General features: G+C 39.5%; 2 protein-coding genes across 14 annotated transcripts in view; one reads left to right on the top strand and one right to left on the bottom strand.

The window, feature by feature from the left end:
- LOC127758344 (B3 domain-containing protein Os10g0323000-like) overlaps positions 1–7,636 on the bottom strand; it is a 37,343-nt gene extending 29,707 nt beyond the window's left edge. Inside the window, exons 1-10 of one of the 13 annotated variants that reach the window (XM_052283905.1) lie at positions 6,575–7,636; positions 5,818–5,947; positions 5,524–5,601; positions 5,304–5,357; positions 4,734–4,802; positions 4,432–4,589; positions 3,721–3,782; positions 2,838–2,901; positions 2,442–2,760; positions 1,665–2,286 (exon numbers count right to left, since the gene is read on the bottom strand). In XM_052283905.1, the coding sequence (XP_052139865.1) occupies positions 2,141–2,286; positions 2,442–2,760; positions 2,838–2,894 (522 nt within the window). In that variant the 5' untranslated portion in view covers positions 2,895–2,901; positions 3,721–3,782; positions 4,432–4,589; ... (3 more) ...; positions 5,818–5,947; positions 6,575–7,636 and the 3' untranslated portion in view covers positions 1,665–2,140. The other 12 variants (XM_052283903.1, XM_052283902.1, XM_052283900.1 and 9 more) reach the window with 12 other exon arrangements.
- Positions 7,637–7,770: 134 nt separating this feature from the next.
- Positions 7,771–21,210, top strand: LOC127758342 (urease). Its single transcript, XM_052283896.1, has 19 exons — positions 7,771–7,877; positions 8,022–8,148; positions 8,838–8,911; positions 9,244–9,289; positions 9,510–9,615; positions 9,783–9,925; positions 12,272–12,382; positions 12,499–12,662; positions 12,764–13,145; positions 13,219–13,327; positions 13,977–14,116; positions 14,507–14,644; positions 14,721–14,812; positions 15,445–15,574; positions 15,645–15,803; positions 17,997–18,179; positions 18,895–19,029; positions 19,850–19,921; positions 20,697–21,210. The coding sequence occupies exons 2-19, from the start codon at positions 8,023–8,025 to the stop codon at positions 20,916–20,918; spliced, it is 2,532 nt and encodes an 843-aa protein (XP_052139856.1). The 5' UTR covers positions 7,771–7,877; position 8,022; the 3' UTR covers positions 20,919–21,210.
- The last annotated feature ends 1,312 nt before the right edge of the window (positions 21,211–22,522 follow it).

Genomic DNA, 22,522 nt, shown 5'->3' with positions numbered 1-22,522 from the left:
GGCACATTTTTGGCTCTGGTAGGAATTTATATCAAATGAGGAACTTTCAAGTTTATCATTTTGAAAAACAAAGCATCCGAAATTCAAGTCAAACTAGAACTAGAATCATAGCAACTCTTATTTACTATCTCATATGTCGCAACAACTTAGACTCAGATTAGCAAATGCAGCTCATTTACCTCAGCTTCCCAGATAATTGTTGGCTACTTATATTTAACCTTTGAGATATCACTTACCTATGAACCCATATATAAGAGATATAAAACAGAACAACTATTCATCATTTCAACAAAGAGAACTAGCTTGTCTTACCTAGCATGACAAAACCTATCTTATCTTTTTGGTATTTTCTATTTTGCAAATTTTTATGTTGTTTTTAGGTTTATAAAATGCAATTGGAAAGCAAATATACAATTAGAAAGGAAAATATGTAATGTGATACAAGTTACCTCAGTAGGGGGAGAGATGTCTCTCCCCAAGCTTGGCTTTCACCCAAGGTCCTTGGTAACGATTGAACCCTTAAAAGCGGAAGTATGCTTGCAGGTCATCGTGTTGTTGCTACATCATGTTGTTGATGTTGGTGAACTGAGCATCAATAATCTGTTGCCATTCTTGCGTCTGTGCTGTGTTCCGCGAGGTTATATTGGATCTCTCTCTTCTACAAATCAAGGGTATCCATTCTCCTGGTGATTTCACCCAAGTCCCATCGAGAGGAAGTAGAGCACCATTCACCTGGAGGTATATCAAGGGTATCCATTCTCCTGATGATTTCACCCAAGCCTCAACGAGAGGAACTTGAGCGCCATTCACCAGGAGATGAAGACATACCACTTGATCGGGGGTTGACTGTCCCCCACTGTATGTCATGATGCCTCTAGGCCATATCACCAACAGTGACACCCGGGATGACGATAGATTCAATCCAGCCAAATTGTAAGCTGATGAACATTGAACAACTGCTCCCCAATCGCCCCACAATCCAGCGGCGGTGACTTCTTTAGCTTTCTCCCCTCATTATTTATTACTAGAGGGTTAAGCGCGCCAATGGCGCGCCGCCTGGGGACCCTGGGCGAAGCAGCAAGGATGTGCACAGGCATAACCAACCATTTTAAAGAGGCAAAGGCAGTAAATACAGGACAGTATGTATAGCTAATGATCCCAAAAAGGTAATAAGCATCGAGGGAAGGATACCGGGACTCTACAGATAAGGCAGTGAATAGTGCATACATAGGCATGGAGGTTAATCGGTGTCTGCATCAGTAGCTACATATGGAAGTGCCATAATAGAGTGATAAGTGCAGTGCCCACAGCGTGTCTATAGTGCACAGGGGTAACGATTATAACATGGGCAGTATATTACATAAACAGCAGACTGTATGGAGACACCGAGCTTTGCCGCTAACAAAAGCATGAGATCAGACTACATTGATAGCATATTCAGAAGATATCGACGGTTGCTCCTCAATGGGTAGTCTTAAAAATGGAAAATGCATACTGTGTGGAGCTTTATGCCATTGTTGAGGGCGAAATTTGTCCATCCGTTTTTTAGGTTGCAACAATGGTCTGTCGATCTGTGAAGGATCATGCTGGTTGAAGGGCTCCCAGTATCTGCGCTTCGATATCATCTGCAAACTTGGGTTTGGTGTTCGCTGCAAGAAAGTATTCTATAAGCATTTTCAATGCGTATGAAAGAAACCAGCTATTAATACTATAGAAAATGACAATGTGGAATGGTTCGATTTGTAGAAGTGCCTCTGGTATTTCTTGTATGGTGTATCTTAACATGGAGTGAGAATAGATGCATCAGCGCTAAAATAAGAAGGTAAATATATTTTAGGCGGTAGTGTGCTTAGGTCCTGAAGATAGGACCAAAATTAATGCGAGTGGATCAGTTGTGGAGCAGTGTGGTTCAAAGTAAGAACAATAACATAGGCTGATGATCGGTGTTATAATAAACGCAAATTTGTTTATTGATCCACATGATGAAGATCAGCTAAGGTGCCTAGAGCATTACACAGATGGAAAGATAGCCATCTGATGGAATCAAAGGCGGAGCATACATGCATAGACAGGTATAGAACTGCAGAAGTGGTATGATAGGTTGATCTGTACGATTAAAAGATAGCGTTGTTGCGTGGCGTCATGTTATTCGCACGAACCGAAATTTCGTTAGGATTAAAAGAGGAGCGTAATTGAAAGTAAAGACATGGATAGTGAGTTGACCTGATTTGTTGATCCTGTGATTGATAGGAGACGATGACTCTGGACCATGACTGGATGAATGGCCTGAAATAGAAATATGGAGCACGCTAGTAAGTAAAGTGTTATCCTAAATGATACGGAGTATGGTGTAACTAATGGAATAGATGAGTTCCTAGCTAACTGGTTCGAGATTACAATCATATTATTTCTGATGAAAGGTGTTTGTGTGATACGAATACCTTTGCTGTTTTGGTGTATAGACCTTTTTGCTTTGAACCTGAGGTGTTCTTCTGATGAAGCAGGCATGGGAAGCTTGGGAACTCCATGCTTGTCAAGTACGAGGAGATCAAGTGTTGATGGAGAAGAAACACTGAATCTAATACATTGTCCAACGCGTAAGCCAGTAAGCTCAACAAATTTTTTCCAACCTTTGCAGATATAGAATGACTGGCCTATTTTTTCGAGCCTAACATTCACTGGTTTGTTATGGCGTGTGACCAAGGTTAAATATTTTCCATGGTATCCATTGCAGCTGGCTACAATCTCAGGTGGGAGAGCCTATAAAAAATTCCCCCATTAGTAACAGATAGGATATTACGTTGATGCAGGCTTGGAAGGTATTTGTGTGTACTTACAAAATCTTCTTCATCTAACTGGGTGAATCTCAGCATAGCAGATGTTCGAGCCATCATAGAGAAGCTGGAATATAGGTTGTTTGTATGTCAGTGGTTGAACAAAGCTTTGCTCTTTTAGAATGGAGACAGATCTAAAATCAGAGGTGGTATTACTGTAGGTGAATATAAAAACCAATTGTTTTTGGTGAAAGCAAAATATGTACAACGTAAGATAGTAAGCTATATGATAAGACGATAAAAGAGTGGTTTCTAGTGCTCTAATAAGATATAGTAAGAATATAACAAGATGATAATGGTAAGAATAAAATTACACAATAAAGAGGAGCAAATAATGGTGCACAATAAATACAGCATTTAATATTGCCTTTTAAAGAAATATGGAATTTTTTTGTATTCGGAACTGTTTTCTATTCCTAAAGAGATATGGCAACATTTAGTATTTACCACTGTGATGGTATAATACCAGCAGTGCAGGTGCAGAAGGTATTCCCAAATGCTGATGGAGTGGAAACTATAGTGTTGCATGGATCCATGAGCATCCATGCAACTCTATCCACCTAAAATGGAACACATGATCTAAAAGTAGGCTGAGGGCTATAAACTGTACTTCAAAGTGGACTAATATAGCTTCTGTGTGTGAGCAAGGCCACATCAATTATTGTTACTGCTGTACCATTGGTATAAAATTAGAAGTTTGCATGGATCATTTTGAAATCAAATAACTTTCTAGCCTTCTCAAACTTGGTTCCATGAAAGCTCAAAAGAAAGGAAGAGTGTATCTAACTGTATATGCACAATTTAGGAAATTAGCTAGGAAACACAAAGGGACCGAAAAAATGTACAGCTGATTCCATATAAAAATATAGATATATGGGTACATCACCTGGTAGAGAAAGACGTGCGCGCAGCGATTCCAAGGCCCGAGAATAGAAGTTGTTTTACATCCTGTGCCATAAAAAGCAAAAGTTGTAATTTACCCGTAAATTAAAAGGCAAGAATACAAAAGAGGAAAAAGAAGAATAACAAACTATAGTTGCGTTAACATCAGAGACTATGAGGTAGGGTTCTCATCTATAGCTCTGATCCGAGAATGGTGGATCTGTAAGTGAGAAAAGAAAAGAGAGGTATTGCAGAGATAGCTAAAGAAGCGATCTATTAGGGTTGACTACTGATTTTGGCCGTGCTGCTATGGGTATTGTGGCTCTAAGGAAAATAAAACGATGGATCCGCGCGGACAGATCTGCTGACACAGCAACGGTGCTCAGGAACGCCTCGTCTCCCAATCCTACGCGTTGCTGCCCCGTTCTTGATATCATCCTTCTCCTACCCTCTGTTTTCCCTAGCACTGAGGCCACGCGCCGCTGGTCCGCGCATTCGCCTCACGCTGGCGTGGTCATTGCCGTTGCCGTGGTCGCGTCCACCTCCGCCGCGGCGGCCGCATCTACCTGCCCTAAAAAACCCTAGCTGGGACCGTCCATTACCCTGCTAAGGGATAAGTTTACGTGATTCCCTAAACATGTGCGGTCTATCTTGTAGAAAGATCCATGAGGCATCTCGTTGTTTACCATGTTTAAACTAACCTTTACGGCTTTACCTTGACAACAGGCTTTGCAAATGGTTTTGAATAGCAGCCATCAGGTGGGTGACCTTGTTAAGAATCGAAGCCATAACTGAAAATGATTGAATTCATAACTGGACTGCATCTTCTAGTTCCCGGAATAAGAAGTGACAACCAGTCAGAATGCTACGTTTCTGAAAAAATTCAAGCAACTCATCAGAATCCTTATAATTTAGTTTCCCTTGTTTAGCCTCTATCCTGTACCACTTTAGTTCGATTTCAAATACAGCCCTATTGGAGTTTTTCACGAAGAAATCAGCAAGAAGGGAGGAATATACCTGATAATATCATCTAGCAGATTAAGATGATTGCAGACATAATATGGGCCTATTCCATGTTTATTGTTTCTGTACAACACGAAATCAGTCTACTATCTAAACCAAAGAAACTATAGACATGTTTTACATTGAGGCTCCAAACCTGTAGTTGGTATCAGCATGGCAACATAGGCTTCCCATTCACAGTATGTACATTAACAGGAAGAGGCAACAGGAAAGGAAGTTACCATTTTATAAGAAATCTCAGCTATCTTATTCATAGGCTTTCTGAGGTTCGATTTATATATACTTAATTTATAACTGCTTGTATTAGATTACTTCACATGTAGGCTGTACTTGACAAATGGGCATCAAGTCTATTTAGGGTAGCTTTCTATGCATGCTTACACAATAGTTCTGACTGAATCTGAGTTCTTTTAAATATTTCACATTTTTCCATGTCAAATCTGAAGTAATCAATATGGCTATAGGTATAAAAAATAAACATTATGTAGGGCAATCTGAAAGATCATGCTACAACAGAGAAAAAGAAGTACAAAAAATGATTTTGAGAAGCATAACTGCTATTACCTTGCCAGGTTGCTCATACAATGGGCTAAGATCAGAAAATAGTGATGGTACTCCCTACAAAATATGAGACATGTTAATCAATTGCAACAAAGAGAAACATTATGCTGCCTGAAAAATTGAAAAAGGGTATAAGGTATACACTAAGAAAAACAAATGGTAACCATAAATGAGACTCCTTAAATAGAAACTTAAAGTACCTCCCAAGAGCTGCTGAATTTACCTTGGTTAATAGGGGTCTGACATAATTATCTGCTGCCTCCTGAAATTTCTCTCCTCCCAGGAAATCAAGGGGCATGCGCTGTTGCAATTAGAGACAATTTTAGATCCACAGCTTCTACAGTGCATGCCCCACTCACCATATATATGGATAGACAACTTGGGATTCAGCAAATTAGTATTGCAATATAGAATAAATAAATACCACATATATCAAGATACTGTTGTGTGCCCGGAGAGCTCAACAATTTAACATGAAGGAACAAAGAAAAAATAAAAACAGTTTGAGGTAGTTTACCTTAACAGCAGATGACCAACCATATTCTTTTTTAAGTGAGATATACAATGTGCATAATCGGTCAACATTAGTGCAATACTGACCATTCTCTGAGTATAGACCAAGGCACTTATGAACAGCTATGAAATACCTGTGTAAAACCAGTGAAAATAAATTAACTCCTAGAGTATTATCAAGAAGGGGTACAATGTAAGTCAGAAGAGTGCTATATACGCAACCCCTGAATAGAAGGGAATTCCAAAATTGAGTTGATATTAGCATCTCATATCCCAGTGTCCTGCAATTGTTCTGCAACAGCTACACTCTACCTAAATGTTCTCATGAAGCCGCCATGTTTTCTAGCTTCTGCATCTATAGCTCTACCAAGTATCTCACCAGATGTTCAACTGTCAAATAAGATTATCGAATATCCCACCAGATGTTGCATCTATAGCTGCTAACATCTATAGCTCTATCACTGATGATGTCGAGCTGACAAATAATTGATTAATGAAAATTTCAGATTTAGTGAGCTGAAGCTATTGCTATGCTATATTGCTGAATAATAATGGTAAGTTGGTTAGATAAACTCTCCCTTTACTATTATCCACAATAGATTGCCCAAAATGTTTTCTTGTACTAACCTATAACCAATAAGAAATGATAATTCATTTTTCTTCCTCAAACCCTCTTCTCTCACCTTTTGTAAACACAGTAACAATGTCATGTAACATGTTTTTTCTCTGCCAACAAAGATCACTATGCAAAAGAATGAAACCTCGAGAAAGCGGTGCGATAATGATTTCCTTGAGCTTGGCTGCTAACATCTCCTCCCTGGATAGCCTGGGACTACAGCAGCTCGAGCAAGAGGCTGGCCATCCAGGAATCAACACATGCTCACATAAGCCACTGGCAGTGTTGCTTCCATTTTGTTCTAGGACTACTACATGCTTACAGGAGCATAGAGCCCTGATAACTTGGCAAAGACGAACCAGAATTTTAAACAGTTAGAAAATGTCATACAACATAAGACAATATGCACAATTTATCTTATGAATACTGAACATGTGTACCTAATTGAAGAAATGGCACAAAGAAAATGTCACAACCTTTTTGCTGTGATGGAGGAGGTTCTTGAGTATTCCAAGCAGCTGCATGATGATGTTCAGTATTCATACGATAAATTCAACCTTTGAAAGTAAGGGCCCCTTCCACATCTGTTGCGGGGAAGGGAGGCAACAGATTGGCCGAAGGACGCCTTGCACCGTGGATCTGCTCCATGGGAAGGAAGAGACGGCGGCGACCAGAGGATGCCCGACGGCGCGGCAGCGGGGGAAGCTAGACCGAGAAGAGTGAAGACGTGTTCACGTGCACAGACGGATTGTGCGATGGCGGCCAGAGGCCCAGAGATGGGGGAGTAAGAGGAGGCGGCGGCGGATGTGAGGGCCTGTCGGCCTGGTCAAGCCCTCACACCGACTGCATGGAGGTCGGATCCGCACGCGGCGGCGGTGCTCCGTGATGGCGACGGCAGCGGGGGACGGCGGTGCTCGGCGACGGCGGAGCGAGGCGAAAAGGCGGAAGTGGCGTTGCTCAGCGACGGCGACGGCGGTGGTGGTGGCGGAGGTGGCGGTGCCGCGAAGGGGAGGCGGAGGCGGAGGCAGAAGCGCGGCGCGAGCCGACGGGGACGACGATGGCGACGGAGCAAGGGGAAGGCGGCGGCGGCGGAGGTGGACGGGGCCGCGGCGGCGCAGGTGGACGCGCCCGCGGCGGCGGTGGCGCGAGCGGGAGATGGTGAGGAAGAGGGTGAGGGAGAGACGAGAGGGAGAAGGGGGCGGCGGCGGATAGGGTTTGGTTAGGGACTTAGTGGGCGTCATTTTTCGGAAAAACCCTCTATTCTTAACACTTTTTACATCAAGGTCCCTATTCGCGATTTTTCCTCTTCAAATACTGTTCGTAAGGGTCTATATATAATTACAGAAACGTGAAGAGTTTTCTCCCAGCGTTCGTCCAGCGAACGCCACTTACATTTATCGAATTTCTCCCCCAGAATTCGCAATCCCCATCGGCGACCACAGCAACAGGTAACCAGCGAATTCACCTCCTCAGCTCCTCTTTCAGTCATCACGAGAGAGATCAACCTAACCCTCCCCGCGAGGGTTACCGATTCTTCGATTACTCTTCGTTTTTTCTGTTCTCTAATCTGGTTTGGCGGCGGCGGCGGCTAGGATGAAGCTGGTACAAAGGGAGGCGGAGAAGCTGGCGCTGCACAATGCAGGGTTTTTGGCCCAGAAGCGCCTCGCACGGGGGCTCCGCCTCAACTACACGGAGGCCGTCGCGCTCATCGCCGCCCAGGTACGTGGCGGTGCTCTCGTCCCCACCGGCGACTGCGCTTGTGTTCCTAAAGCTTGCCCGAGAGGAGGAAGGAGACTTAGTGTGCATATTTATTTGTCCTCTGCATTTTGCACTACCTATGCCTATTCTTATGGCAAGAGAGAGACGTTGATGTGCTCTGCAAAATCCCTTCTTCATGCATTGCTTCATGTGTTCCTTCTTCATGCCTATTCTTATTTATTCTGATTGTAGTAGCATATGGTTTGTAGTTGGCTTCGAAAGCAATATAAAGACATTTCCCTTTCTGCTATGTATGTATGCTCTGTTACTGGTAAGCTGCTAGTATTGCTCTGGGTTCACGGTCTTTCTGCTACGTGTGTTTTGAGTCCCTACTAACAAGTATTACATCCATTGATTTTTATAGGACATATTTACCTTAGAAATAGCCCTTCAATATTAAACTTTAACCATTGATTTCTATAAAATGCATTCTTAACAGCTACAAAACTAACATATTATAAAACTACAAGTACATGTAGTTTGACTAATTATTAGCCAAAATCTACAAAGGCTGACCTTTTGAAATATGTATATACCAATGGAGGGAGTACTGTTATTTTATTGGGCATGAAGACCATTTTGTACATTATGTTTATTAACAATTTCAAGTACCATGATGGAATTAATCATTTCTCTGCTTCCGGACACAGATTCTTGAGTTTGTTCGTGATGGAGACAGAACTGTGACAGACTTGATGGACTTAGGAAAACAACTGCTGGGAAGGTTTGTTTCTATACAGACTTAATAACTGTTTTTGGCCTCCGATTAAAAAAAATCAATTTCTTGCGCCATCCTTATCCCACAAGTGCAATACAGTTTTGGAACTGTCTAGCTCATATGAGAAATGTACACTGCTGGAAAGCTGGATCCAGTGAAATGCCTGCTAAGTTCCAATGAAGTGCATAAGCTGTCTGAAAATTGTTCACATTTTCCTTGTAATATGAAAAAAATAGGGTCCTCGTGGTTTATTAATTTATCCACTTTCAGTAAAATCAATTGCCTGTCTCCCTTTTGACATAAAGATTGATTTAGTTCCACTTTTCCTTGCCTATCAGGAGGCAAGTTCTTCCAGCTGTTCCACACCTTTTAGAAACTGTACAGGTTATTTCTTTGCTCATACTATATTATCACTTTCGTCCATTCCTATATCTCGGGCCTGTTCACTTTGATGCCATTTTCAACCTTACCAAGTTTTGGTAAAGTTGCCAAAAAAGTGGCTACATTTAATTTGCTGCCAAATTTTGGTAACTATATAAGAAATTTTGGTAAGGTTTTTTTTGGCATCAAAGTGAACAGGCCCCTCATATTACACTTTTTCTAGGTTGAAGGAACATTTATGGATGGAACAAAACTAATTACTGTACATGATCCTATTTCTTCTGATGATGGAAATTTGGAGCTAGCACTGCATGGTTCTTTCCTCCCAGGTTGTCAATTCTGATCAGCATACTTGTTTCACTTACAGAAGGTTTTGTTTGTGGTACTTTTAAAATAACGAATTTATGAAATTGTGGTGATCTTCCTGTTCAACAAAAATCTGCTGAGGTACCCAAGATAAGTTAGTAATGAGTTAAAATGATAACATCATTTGCAGTACCTTCACTTGAAAAGTTTTCTTCGGTTGGTGTGGACGACTTTCCTGGCGAAGTACGTTTTTGCTCTGGTCACATAGTCCTCAATCTTCATCGCAGGGCTTTAACTCTGAAGGTTGTTAACAAGGCAGACAGACCTATTCAGGTGAGCGCTTGTGGATTTTTTTTGGGTCAGAGTGCAAATCTATAAAATACTTCCTTTTATTTCAACTTTGTCAAAAAGGAACTGCACATCATTATATTAAGAAGAAGGGAAAGAGTCCAAAAGGACTCAATCAAGCCCATTAGGGCAGGGTTTGTTAGATAATATTTGTTTAATTAAATTTCCAAAGATGGAGCTTAGCCACAAGCCCCGCAACTGATTTTCTAAATTATTTCCAAAGGCGAATGTGCTTGTAGCATGGTGTTAAATGACTTCTAGTGGGAAGCTGCTGACCAGGGTTCAAATCTTGGTATCGCACCAAAAAAGGTCACTCACTAGTTCCCAAACAACATAGGTTAAGATTAAGAATCGACCTATGGAGGGTGAGCCCTCAGGTATGGCGCATGGGCCTTAAAGCACGGGTTAAGGCCCAATCCATAGGGGTGGGGCAGCTGCACGTTTAGGGGGGGGGGGGGGACCAGCTTTCGTGATCTTTCTGGGCCCCTGGTTTCCGGTGCTTCTTAGTCACAATACCTCGGGGGAGGTTTTTCCCTTGAGACTGAGTTTTTGTCCATGTTGCAACCCCATTGTTATTGTTTGTTTAACATCACCACTCATCTTGATTGTATTTGCACTTCTTCCACCTGTAGCATGATACTATCGTGAACTAGCAGCCTATAAGCATTGCAGTATTGCTATTACCTATATGAAAATTCCTACTTATATCAGTTCTTAAGGTAGCTATTAGCTGTTGCACCATGTTAAGTTGAACAGGCCTGCTTAACCCTCAGGCTGGGCCTGGAAAATCTTCTTCTAGTGCAACAAACCGAAGTCTGATTTTCTCTTCCAAAAAATAAATTATATAATTTTAACAAACCTATGTGACAGTAGGGCTACTAAGTATGACTATCCAACCTCCCAAATTTACCCTTGATCAATTCTCACTACAATAGAAATTCTAGGAAATGAAATGCAGAATATAAAGTGCATCGATGTAAATAGTGATAGACATAGCAAATGAAGAAAGACAATGTTTTTCGAAAGGATTGGAGACTAGTTCTCATTGGAGCAATCTCACAAGAGTGTTGCTCAAGGCACATATGGTCACTTGGACATTTGGAGGTCAACAGTATTCTTGATCTTTGTGCAATCCTTTCAACATCACATATAAGTATATAACTTTGTGCTTGATGCTTTGCACATGTGCCATGAGAACCAATTTCTTATATACTCAACAAATGCTATTAACTGGGGTGATCGAATTGTCATCAATCGCCTAAACCAATACCTGAAATGGGGCTTAGATGCTCACAATTTTGAATTTTTTTCCCCATTAAAATATTTTTATTCTTTTTTGAAGTTGGATTCTTGATGCTTCCAGTTAAAATCCTAGGCCTGAGCCAAGGTCTAGATAATAAATTAGGTGGGGCACAAGCTATGGAGTTAGGCAGTTAGGTGACTGCCAAAAATTGCAATTCTCAGTCGCTGCATCGTTTTCTGACATCATCATAAAGGCAAAAGGCTATCTGCTCTTATTTTAATTATCTAGCGTATTCAATCTCCTTCCTTGAGCATGCATAAATAGTCTTGCCTGTTTGGAGACTAAAGTTGCATTTTTGCTCCCTTTCACATTGATTTTGCGAGAACGGCGGCTAGCTCAGCTAGCAGGGAGTTACCAGGAGTGATTTGTCGGCCTGGATTCGATTCCTATTGGACCTAGGTTATCTCACCATTTTCTTCTCTATCAATTCTGGATGCTAAGTTTGTCCTTAGTACCCCAACCAATTTGGCCATTTCAAAAACATTGATTTTTCTGTAGCTATGATTCAAATGCTCTTTTGGATGCATTTTGAATACTAAATGTTGTGTTTAATTGTATCCCTAGCTGTAGTATAATACTCCCTCCATCCCAGTTTGATTATACCCTAAGAAAATTGCACCAAGACCAAGGGCACCAAAATATTCATCATTCTCAAATTAATCCCCATTGGTTAAGGTGCTTCATCGCTTCATGTCCCGTGTATTGCTCCTGTTTTAAATATTACATGACATTGCACTAATAGAAATTAACCTTTGTTAGTTGCATGCAACACATTCAGTGATGCACATTTATTCTTTGCACAAATAAACTAAAAGATACTTGTTAGATGATGATCATTTTGAGAAGACCTCAAAAATCTTAGAGGATGATCAAAATGGGATGGAGGGAGTAATTTCAATTACGAGACTCCGCATTCACACAGTTTTTTTTTTTTTTTTGTGTAAGATTAACTCCCATGTTTCTGTTAATTTATTTACTTTGTTGCTACACCTTATGACAGAACTTCCATTTTGTTTTGTAATCTGCAGATTGGGAGTCATTACCACTTCATAGAGGCCAATCCATACCTTGTTTTTGATAGACAAAGAGCTTATGGCATGAGACTGAACATACCAGCTGGCACAGCTGTCCGTTTTGAGGTGCTGAGTAATCTAATTCGTCTTTTAGCACAAATCCTTGGACCCTACCTAGTCTCACAAATATTTTGCACATCCTTTCCATGATCCACGGGAATATGATATCTTTTCTGTTACAGCCAGGGGATGCAAAAACGGTTACACTTGTAAGCATTGGTGGTCGTAAAGTGATCAGGGGTGGAAATGGAATTGCTGATGGTGCTGTCAACAGATCTCAGCTTAATGAGGTAATGGAAAAGGTTATTGCAAATGGTTTTGGGCATGAAGATTATCCAGATTCAAGGTTGCTTCCTTTTGACTTTGCTAATGCCAATAAATAAAAAAAAATTTAACATGCCATATTTATTCCAGTCTAGTTATTTACATTTCCAAGTTCTGTTTCAGTGAAGGTATTATTGGTGATGGCACACATGACTACAGTGTTGATCATGAGAAATATGCAAGCATGTATGGGCCTACAACTGGTGACAAGATTAGACTTGGTGACACTGACCTTTTTGCGGAGATTGAAAAGGACTATGCCATCTATGGTGATGAGTGCATATTTGGAGGCGGAAAGGTTCTACGTGATGGAATGGGACAGTCGGCAGGGTATCCAGCCTCAGATTGCCTGGACACAGTTGTAACAAATGCTGTTGTGATTGACTATACAGGAATATACAAAGCTGACATTGGTATAAATGGTGGACTTATCGTTGCTATTGGGAAGGCTGGAAACCCTGATGTCATGGACATGGATGGTGTTAATGAAGAGATGATTGTGGGGGTAACTACTTTATTTCTTTCATTTGTTTCTCGTGATTTACAGAAGAACAGATTTATGCCATACGCAATTGCAGGTTAATACTGAAGTTATTGCTGCTGAAGGCATGATTGTTACTGCTGGTGGAATTGATTGCCATGTTCACTTCATATGCCCTCAGTTGGCAGAAGAGGCAATTGCAAGTGGTTAGGCTCCTTACTAGTTGCTACATATGAGACTTAAGCAATTACATATCTTTGGATTATCTCGACAATTTGGCTGCATCCCTAAATAGAGGGTGCTGACATTGTCACCAGCTATTTCACACATATCTTGCATTCTGCATAAACACTTAATGGTTGGTTATTACATACATATCGTCACTTTTGTTCTATCTTTTTCCAAATATATTGTTGGAAGTACATCTTTTTTTAAAACATCCACACTAGGTAGATTTTTTCCATGTAGAACTTTTGACAAATCCAGATGTTTTGCGGGAAGGATAATACAAACCCCCAGATTTTGCAATCTCTTTTCAAGGCACCCCCTGTATTTTTTGTGAGGAAGTGCCCCTTGTATTTGAGAAAATTGTTTTGGAAAATGGAGTAAAATAGATGCGCTAGTGTTGTACCTATGGTTTTTTTAACTTTGTGCTAAAAATCCTATAGTTTTGTTGCAAAAATTGCAAAAGATGGGGTTTTGTAAAATTAACTCCTTTTCATGTATTTTTGTACTTTGAGAAAATGGATCCTGTTGAATTATATATTTTTGTACCATTTGATTTGGATTCGTTGGATATAAATCATGAGAAGTTTGACTGCTAAAGTATTTCATTACTTCCACATTTACTTATAGGCATCACAACATTGGTGGGAGGTGGAACTGGACCAGCACATGGAACTTGTGCCACAACTTGCACCCCTTCACCATCTCACATGAAACTAATGCTACAGTCCACTGATGAATTACCAATCAATATGGGATTCACAGGCAAGGTATAAAGTTTATAGTATGTCATGACTCATTAACATCAATTACAGGTAATTCAATATTTTCCAATGTACTAAATCATCTGCAGGTTTAGATCAGGTCTTTTAGTTGTGAAAGGTCAAATATGTAAATAATTTTATGGCTGGAGTACAGGTTAAGAACACAAGCCTTCATAGTTGGCACCTCGTCCAAGTTATTTTATGATATCTAATAGAAAACACCGGTGTCTTTAACTCTTTATCCAATTATTGTGTAATTGGGAAGATAAAAAACAAAATATGTTTTTGAAGAGGCTGGAAGTCTGGAGCTTGTCCCAATTTCATAATGCACCCTAATCTTGGCATTACTATGGAAAGTAATTCATGTTTTTTTGTTTACTGTGTGAAATTGTGCAGGGAAATACTACAAAACCTGATGGATTGGCTGAGATCATTAAGGCAGGAGCAATGGGCTTGAAGTTGCATGAAGATTGGGGAAGCACCCCAGCTGCGATAGATAACTGTTTATCTGTCGCAGAAGCTTTTGATATCCAGGTAAACTATCTTCTAGTATTATATTGTCATGCATTACCTTGTGTCCTTAATAGTGATTATCATCTAATTTGGACAGGTAAATATCCACACAGACACCTTAAATGAGTCAGGCTGTGTGGAGCATACAATTGCCGCATTTAAAGATAGGACAATACATACATATCATAGGTATGCAATCCACAGAATTTTTACTTGCAAACTTCTATGTACTGTAATTTTTTATTAAAGTAAATTTTCATTTTCCACTTAAGGGAGAGCTGTTCACCTTCTAAAATACAAGCCATGCATGTCAATTGATTGCTTGTTTACCTTCTTTGCCCCCGTTTATTAGAACTCCTGTCACTTGCATTTACGAGTGCCTAACTAACTGTTCTCTTTCCTGTTTCGCATATGTTTTTTAGTGGAGATGGCATTTTATTTTCTCCTCTCTTTCTCTTGGCTTCATAACCATCCTTAACGTTTGTGCACATTCCTTGTTGTCAAAGCAACGAGGTTATGAGCATGGTGAAGTTTAAGATGTTTAGGGTGGATGCAATCACTTAGATATCCTAGATAAACTTTCATAGGAATGCGATTGTGTACACCAGCCTACAGTTACAACTCTCTAAACTACAGGAAAAAAATTCAAAATGTTAAACATTGTCAAAAAATAGCTGAATATTTTCTGGTCATAAATGCAGTTTTATATAGATAATCTCTTTTTTGTGTTATACAGACCCTTCTATTGTTATATTGTGGATATTCGTTTATGATACTGTAAATGGGACTGACTAAGTTATAATTTACTGCCTTGTAAACAGTGAAGGAGCAGGTGGTGGTCATGCTCCAGACATTATCAAAGTATGTGGAGTGAAAAATGTGTTACCCTCTTCAACAAATCCAACTCGGCCATTTACTTTGAACACTGTAGATGAGCACCTTGATATGCTGGTAAACTTCTCATCTTGCCGATGCTTATTTTCTTAAAATATAACAATAATTTGTGCTTGCTCCACTCCAGATGGTCTGCCATCACCTCGATAGAAATATCCCAGAAGATGTAGCATTTGCCGAGTCTAGAATTCGAGCTGAAACAATAGCTGCTGAGGATATCTTGCATGACATGGGAGCAATCAGTATCATATCATCCGATTCGCAGGCTATGGGGCGCATTGGAGAGGTCTGTTACATTCTTATCCTAATTTTGTATTTCATGGTGAAAATTTTGACATGTATGTTTCTATAGCTTGCACCTTTGTTGACAGATTATGGTTACCATCATTCTAAGTAGTCAACAGCTCAATGTTATCTCATGCCATGCATCATGAAAAACTCACAGTTGATTGACATAGTACAGACTTTCACTATGTGTTTTGTGGATACTTGTAATATCATCTACTTATATCGAATTTCTGATACATCTAGCTATTTATTGCAGATCTAAAAATTTCTTTGGTAGCATAATATTTTCCTCTGTTTTGACTTTGATTAAGATAGTTCACATAATAATTGTCCATTTTACGTTCACTATAGCCACCATATTGGCTAATGATGTAGTATCGTGCAAACTAGATGGTACATGTCAGGCCTCAGATACATGGTACTACAACAACACTACCTCTGACCCAAAGTATAACAACACTACCACTGTTGTTATCAGCTAGAAGTTACTATATTTTGGGATGGAGAGAGTCATTTGTATTATGAACACCATTGAAAGGAGACACCACCAGCATAGGGGAGAAGGTGTACAACAGGGAAAACTTTGCTTGGGACAGAAAGAAACTTGATAGGCATTTGCTAAATTCTAAATTCCACACTTATGTATTCATGAATAGAGGTGAACTAGCATTCAGTCTGATATATAAGTTGATAGGTAAATATTGTTGCTACTAATGCTGGTCCCTGCCATCGCATATTAACAGCTGTAACTGCTGTTTCCCATGGTGTTCCATTGGCTATTAATGGACTGAAAATATGTCTGCAGGGTAGCAACATAGATGAATAGTTTTTTAAAGCCCTTACCCATTACATATAAGATCCAAACTGGATAAATAAATAACTTGGTCTAGTGCCCTTGCCCATTACGAATAATATCAAAATTGGCTAAATAAATAAATTGGTCTAGAGATAAGTTTTCTCTTGGTTTCTGTTTTTACTTTAAATCATATTGTGAGGGACTGTTCTTTCTATAAATAGGGTTGATGCATAATTCAGATCAAGCAACAAGAAAATAAATTTATATAAAATAAGGTTGATGCATGTGGAGATTATGGGTACCATATACCCACACGGCTGGACTATCTGACTGGTTATAGTGGATAGATCATATAAGTAGAATATGTAAAGAATTAGGACTCGGGTGTTACGTTTACTTGTGTATCAAGGAAACGGCCGGTAGTCTTTGTTTGGTAAGATTGTAAAGTAGATATGGAGATTTAAACAGTAAGGAATTAAACCTCTATCTTGTAAACCTGCCACCTCCGACTATATAAGGAGGGCAGGTGCCCCTTTGAGGGCACAACCACAACTCAGATCGTCAGATCAATACTAAAATCAGCGGATACAATCCCCAAGCAGGAGTAGGGTATTACTTCTCATCGAGAAGACCTGAACCTGTCTAAACCCTTGTCTCATAACCCATCCACTTTACTTCTTGTGCGCTACCCCCTTTTCATATTGCCGAATTCTAGTTTTGACACTGCATAATTCAGATGAAGCAATAAGAGAAAGAAATAAGGAAATCTCCTGAATATATGGTGTCATCTTTCTCATGAAGTGCCTTCCCTTTAGTACATCTTATCATTCTAATATGGCATCAGAGGAGGAAGAAGAGAGAGATCAAAACACATAAGGCCTTATGCCCAGATCTACTTGACTGATTTGGATTTGATAAAATCCATTTTTAGAGATTATTCATCAATTTCCCTAATAATGTCAGGGTACCTTGTAAGTGCGAGGTAAACTAGGAAATAAGTATAATAATAGGAATCACGAGCACAGCAAAATTAATACTGAAAACGTGGGGCTTATCTCCAGCTGGCTGTAGGAGTCCTCTTGCACCTTTGATAGACATGTCCATATAACCAGTTCATAGCACCTTCTTAGCATAGTATTGAACTATTGATCATGATTCGTTTGTACTTCAACCAGGAAATTTGAAAATATGCAGTTCTGCATCGTCATAGCTTGTAACTTACTCACTCGAAAACAGGATTAGCTTATTTTGGTTTGTTCAATCTCAACAAAAAAAATAAACATGGCTAATGGAGATTTTTTATTTTATTCCTCTTGATTTGAGACCTTGAGGCATCAGCTTCACTAACCAGTAATGTGTTTCAATCCTACATTTATTTCGGGACATAATTTTTAGGTGATTACTCGGACATGGCAAACTGCAAATAAGATGAAGAGACAGAGAGGTAGATTACCTATATCCAGTTCCCCCGATGCTGCAGAGGACAATGACAATTTCCGGATAAGAAGATACATAGCTAAATACACCATAAATCCTGCTATAGTGAATGGCTTTTCTGATTTTGTTGGCTCTGTTGAGGTATGCTTCTTGCAATCCCAAATATTTGCTTCCTACCACTGTTGGGGACCTATGCCATATTTTGAATGTTACAGGAAACATTAGATTATTTTGTTTCATGTAGCAAAGAACAGTAAAATGCATGTTTTGTTTAATAATTTTGATGTAAGTTGAAGTTAACAAAGTGAGATTCTGTTATTTCTTAAATATGCTTGATGCTAAATTTCTGCAGTGCAGGTAATTCAGTTTTACCTAAACACTTTTTCAGAAATATGTATTAATGTCAACCGTCAAAACATCACTTATTGAGATGTTCTATGTTGGGGCCATTTACTATGTGCTTCATTATAGGGTAAAAGCCACAAGAAGATGGTCTTATAGGGCAGTGTGGAGTGTCTGGAAACTTGTTTATTTTCCTGCATCCAACCAATTAATGTAACTAAATAAAGATATACAAATATGCTGGAAAGCGGGAACTAGTCACGCATCACAGTACCACCTGTAATTTCTGCTTGACAGGTTACGGTTGACATGGTTACAATCTATTGTGATGTGTTCTTTTCCAGTTCAATAAATATGCCTTTTGTAGTTATATATATTCCTTACAGATGCATCAACAGTATTGGTTGACTATACATTTCCTACTGGATTTTCTTAACTGAAAGGGAAAAACTTGCTAACTGATCATACTTCTCTTTAGTTTTTCTATTCATAATTTTTTTGTTTTTTTTTTCAGGTGGGAAAATTAGCTGACCTTGTTATTTGGAAACCTTCTTTCTTTGGAGCAAAACCAGAAATGGTTATAAAGGGTGGTGCTATTGCATGCGCTAATATGGGTGATCCAAATGCTAGCATTCCAACACCTGAACCGGTACGGAACTTCTTCTTGAGATGAGTTGAGTTGAAATAGTTAAGAGCCTGTTTGGTAGAGCTCCAACTCCAAAATTTAGCTACAGGAGTTGGGTCTGGATTGGAGTTGTGGAAACCTAGCTCTACCTCACTAGTTCATTTTATGAGAGCACTCTACTCAGCTCTGCTCCCATTTTAGGTGGAGCTGAAACTGTTTGGCTGAGCTCCAGCTCCAGGAAAGGTGGAGGTGGAGGTGGAGCTGTGCCAAATAGGCCCTTATTGTACTTATGTAGTTCTGTTAGAATCTATTTGGCCTACATGCAAATAGATTTAGTGTGATAAAATTGAATAACACTCAAACCTTAAACAGCGTATCTTTTAGTATCCAAGAGGCAGCTTTTCAATATTTTAGCCATTCTTTGAGTTCAAAAGAGTTGTGTGCCCACCCATAAATCAAGTTGAAATAGCATCTGACTTTGCATGATATACTTGCCTTTTGTATTCCTCGTTTTTACTGGATTGACACTCTTTTTTCTCACTTAATTGTCCAGAGCCTACTTTTATATATTTTGAAAATTCATTCACATATTAATTTTCCATGAGAGCTTGTATGATGTACTACCTTACATGCTCACACTAAATCTCAAGTGATAGTTTCAACTTGTTTTGCAAAACTATGTGGGCCTATAAAATGTAAACTACCCATGGATATACATAGAAACCGTAACTTGTAGATTGAGTCCCGCGTAGCTTCTCTATTTGTCCCTTGCTTTTTGCATAAACTCCTGTAGGTGAAAATCTTATAGTTCACAATTATTACTTTTCATCTGTTCATGATGCAGGTTATGATGCGACCTATGTTTGGTGCATTTGGAGGGGCTGGAAGTGCCAACTCTATAGCATTTGTGAGCAAGGTTAGTTGACTTTTTTTTTTTGTCTGTTCTACTGGAAAATAGATGCACAGGAAGTAAAGTACTAACAAGCAAAGAAGTATAAGATGCAAAAATACAGTGTTGCGCTAAACGTTTTGTTGGTATAAATTTTGTATAAAAAATGAGGCAAATTCAAAATGTTTATTAATACCATAATAACAGTTCGGTGCACATGGTTTAACAATAATTTTGGATAATCCTGACCTCCTGGGCTAACTATTGCTCCCCACCTTTTCAAGGAGAGAAATGATCTAAAACAACTAACAAATTCAAAAATATCAAAATTTTGATATGTGAAAATGACATTAGTAGATTTGTCATAGAAAATCTTTGATTTAGTTATATTTTAATAGTTTTTATGAATTTATGATTAGAAAAGAATTGATCAAACATTTCACAATTTGTGTCAGATTTTACTGATGTTTTAAACATCATCTAGAAAAGAATGGATGTATAATTTGTAAGTAGGCATAATGCTTCACTAACATATCAGTATACATTTGTATAGCTGCCCAGCACAACCCAGAAATCCGTTGTACATAAAAACAATAGCGGAAAATTAAAAACTTTTTAAATATGGCATGGTGTGTCACTAACATGTGGGCCTAGGGCTTAGCTCCACAGTGTTGGACATGTGTTATAGATATCAATGGACTCACCGTCACACCGAATACAACCTGGATTTATCTTTCCGATATTGATATCTGTCATTGACCAACGACATCTACTGATTTCTCAGTTCAACAATTAATGGCAGGCTGCTAAAGAAGCTGGCGTTGCAGTGCAGTACAAGCTGGGAAAGAGGGTGGAAGCTGTAGGTCGCGTTCGTGGTTTGACAAAGCTGAATATGAAGCTAAACGATGCACTTCCGAAAATTGATGTCGATCCTGAAACCTACACGGTTACTGCTGATGGAGAGGTTTTGAGATGTCAACCAACACCCACAGTACCACTATCTCGGAATTACTTCCTCTTTTAGACAACTTTAGTGAACCAGCCTTTCTTAATTAGGGTTAATGCATGCATTTGGTCTCTCTCTTGTATCCTTTTCAATAATATGACTTGTAAACTTAAAGCTTTTTATGGGAGTTTTCCTTCACAGGTGCAATAAGGATAACTTTTGGCCGTAATGCTTGATTTGAATACACTTGTGTTATCTTCATGCTTTATTATATAATCAAGTTTATAAAGAGAGTGGCAGCAGCCCATTGTGTTAACATATAAATATTTTGAAACTGAGATAATGATTTATGCATTTAGATCTTTTCTTAAGATAGCAAAGAGATTTTATTGAAGGAAGAAAGATTTGTCAAGTCCTGCAACTACTATGAAAATCATTTTTCCAAGCGTCAAAAAGGATTTTTCACATACGGGTGGGCGAACTGCCTGTGATTTAGGTTATGTAGAAATGGTTTTGTACATATGGATTTTACAGTAGTCCGTGAAAATCAATTCACATGTGGCTATTAAGGAACTGCTCGTGAAAAAAAAAATATGAATTTTTAGTTTTTTATTGACTAGAAAAAGTGCCCGTGCGTTGTAACGGGTGAAGTCTATTTTAATCTTATTATTGTTATATGGTTTAGTTAAGATGAAATTCACTATGGGAGTTCGCTTGGATATATATATTTTTAGAAAATCATGAGCTGCAGTTAGGAGTCCGATTGTCTCAAGTTAGCATGCGACAATTGTCTCAAGTTAGCATGCGAGTTTTTTTAAATAGGATTCCTATATGATTCCTTATATATTACCAAAAGTGAACGATTATGAAAACTAACTCAAATACGGACATGTATTTCCAAAAGCAAACAAACTTAAAAACTGATTCATACACAGATGACGTAACAAAATACTAGTAAAAACATCTTCAATTTTTATAATAGTAGAGATTTCTACAAGTTGACTTCACAATAGCCCATAAAAATCAATTTTCACGTGTGGCTAACTTCTTGTAAAGAGCACATATCGCAAGTCACAAGTCACCTAATTTTACAGGCACATGGTACATACATTTTGATCCCTGAACCTCTTACTACGCACGTAGGTTTCTTACCATATGACTTATGAAGCATTTCATGACTAAACTTCACCTCTCTCTAAAACTTGTAACACTTTTGGCACTATGAACGATATTAAATGAAAAAGAGTCATCACAATTAAGTTGTAGGTCTTGTCAAACTCTACTCGCTGTCTTCGTCCAAGTTCATTTCATGACTACTCGCTGTCTACGCCGCCGTCGCAAGAGCCATCGCCTCGCCGCGCAATCACCGCCGCTAGCTTCGCCGCTGTGAGAGCTACCTCGGCCGCCGCTTGGTTTCCGTTCGCCACCGCCGTACCGCTCTTCCCACGCGCCGCCGCCTACTACCGCCTCCGGCCGCGCGCCACCACCGCTAAAGCCGCCGCCGCGCCGTGAAACCGTCGCCGTCGCGCTCGCCAGTGTCGCCCGCTCCTCGGTCGCCACTCGGTAGCCATCCGCCGCCGCCAGAACCCGATTCCCTCACATCGCCGGTGAGGACCCCTTCCCTCCCCTTCTTTCCTTCCCCTTCCCGCGAGTGCCGAGCCACGCCGCCGTTCCGGCCGTGC

This window comes from Oryza glaberrima, unplaced genomic scaffold, assembly GCF_000147395.1.
Source record: "Oryza glaberrima unplaced genomic scaffold, OglaRS2 ChrUN-Ctg38, whole genome shotgun sequence".
Classification (NCBI taxonomy): domain Eukaryota; kingdom Viridiplantae; phylum Streptophyta; class Magnoliopsida; order Poales; family Poaceae; genus Oryza; species Oryza glaberrima.
The sequence above is the reverse complement of the archived record's forward strand: the minus strand, read 5'-3'. Positions and strand labels throughout refer to the sequence as shown.

Excerpts from the sequence above, each read along its gene's own strand:
- LOC127758342 (XM_052283896.1), top strand. The coding sequence starts at position 8,023 with ATGAAGCTGGTACAAAGGGAGGCGGAGAAGCTGGCGCTGCACAATGCA. Across the intron at positions 18,180-18,894 it reads ATTTTGTTGGCTCTGTTGAG|GTGGGAAAATTAGCTGACCT; the intron begins GTATGCTTCTTG and ends TTTTTTTTTCAG. Across the intron at positions 19,922-20,696 it reads CTATAGCATTTGTGAGCAAG|GCTGCTAAAGAAGCTGGCGT; the intron begins GTTAGTTGACTT and ends AATTAATGGCAG.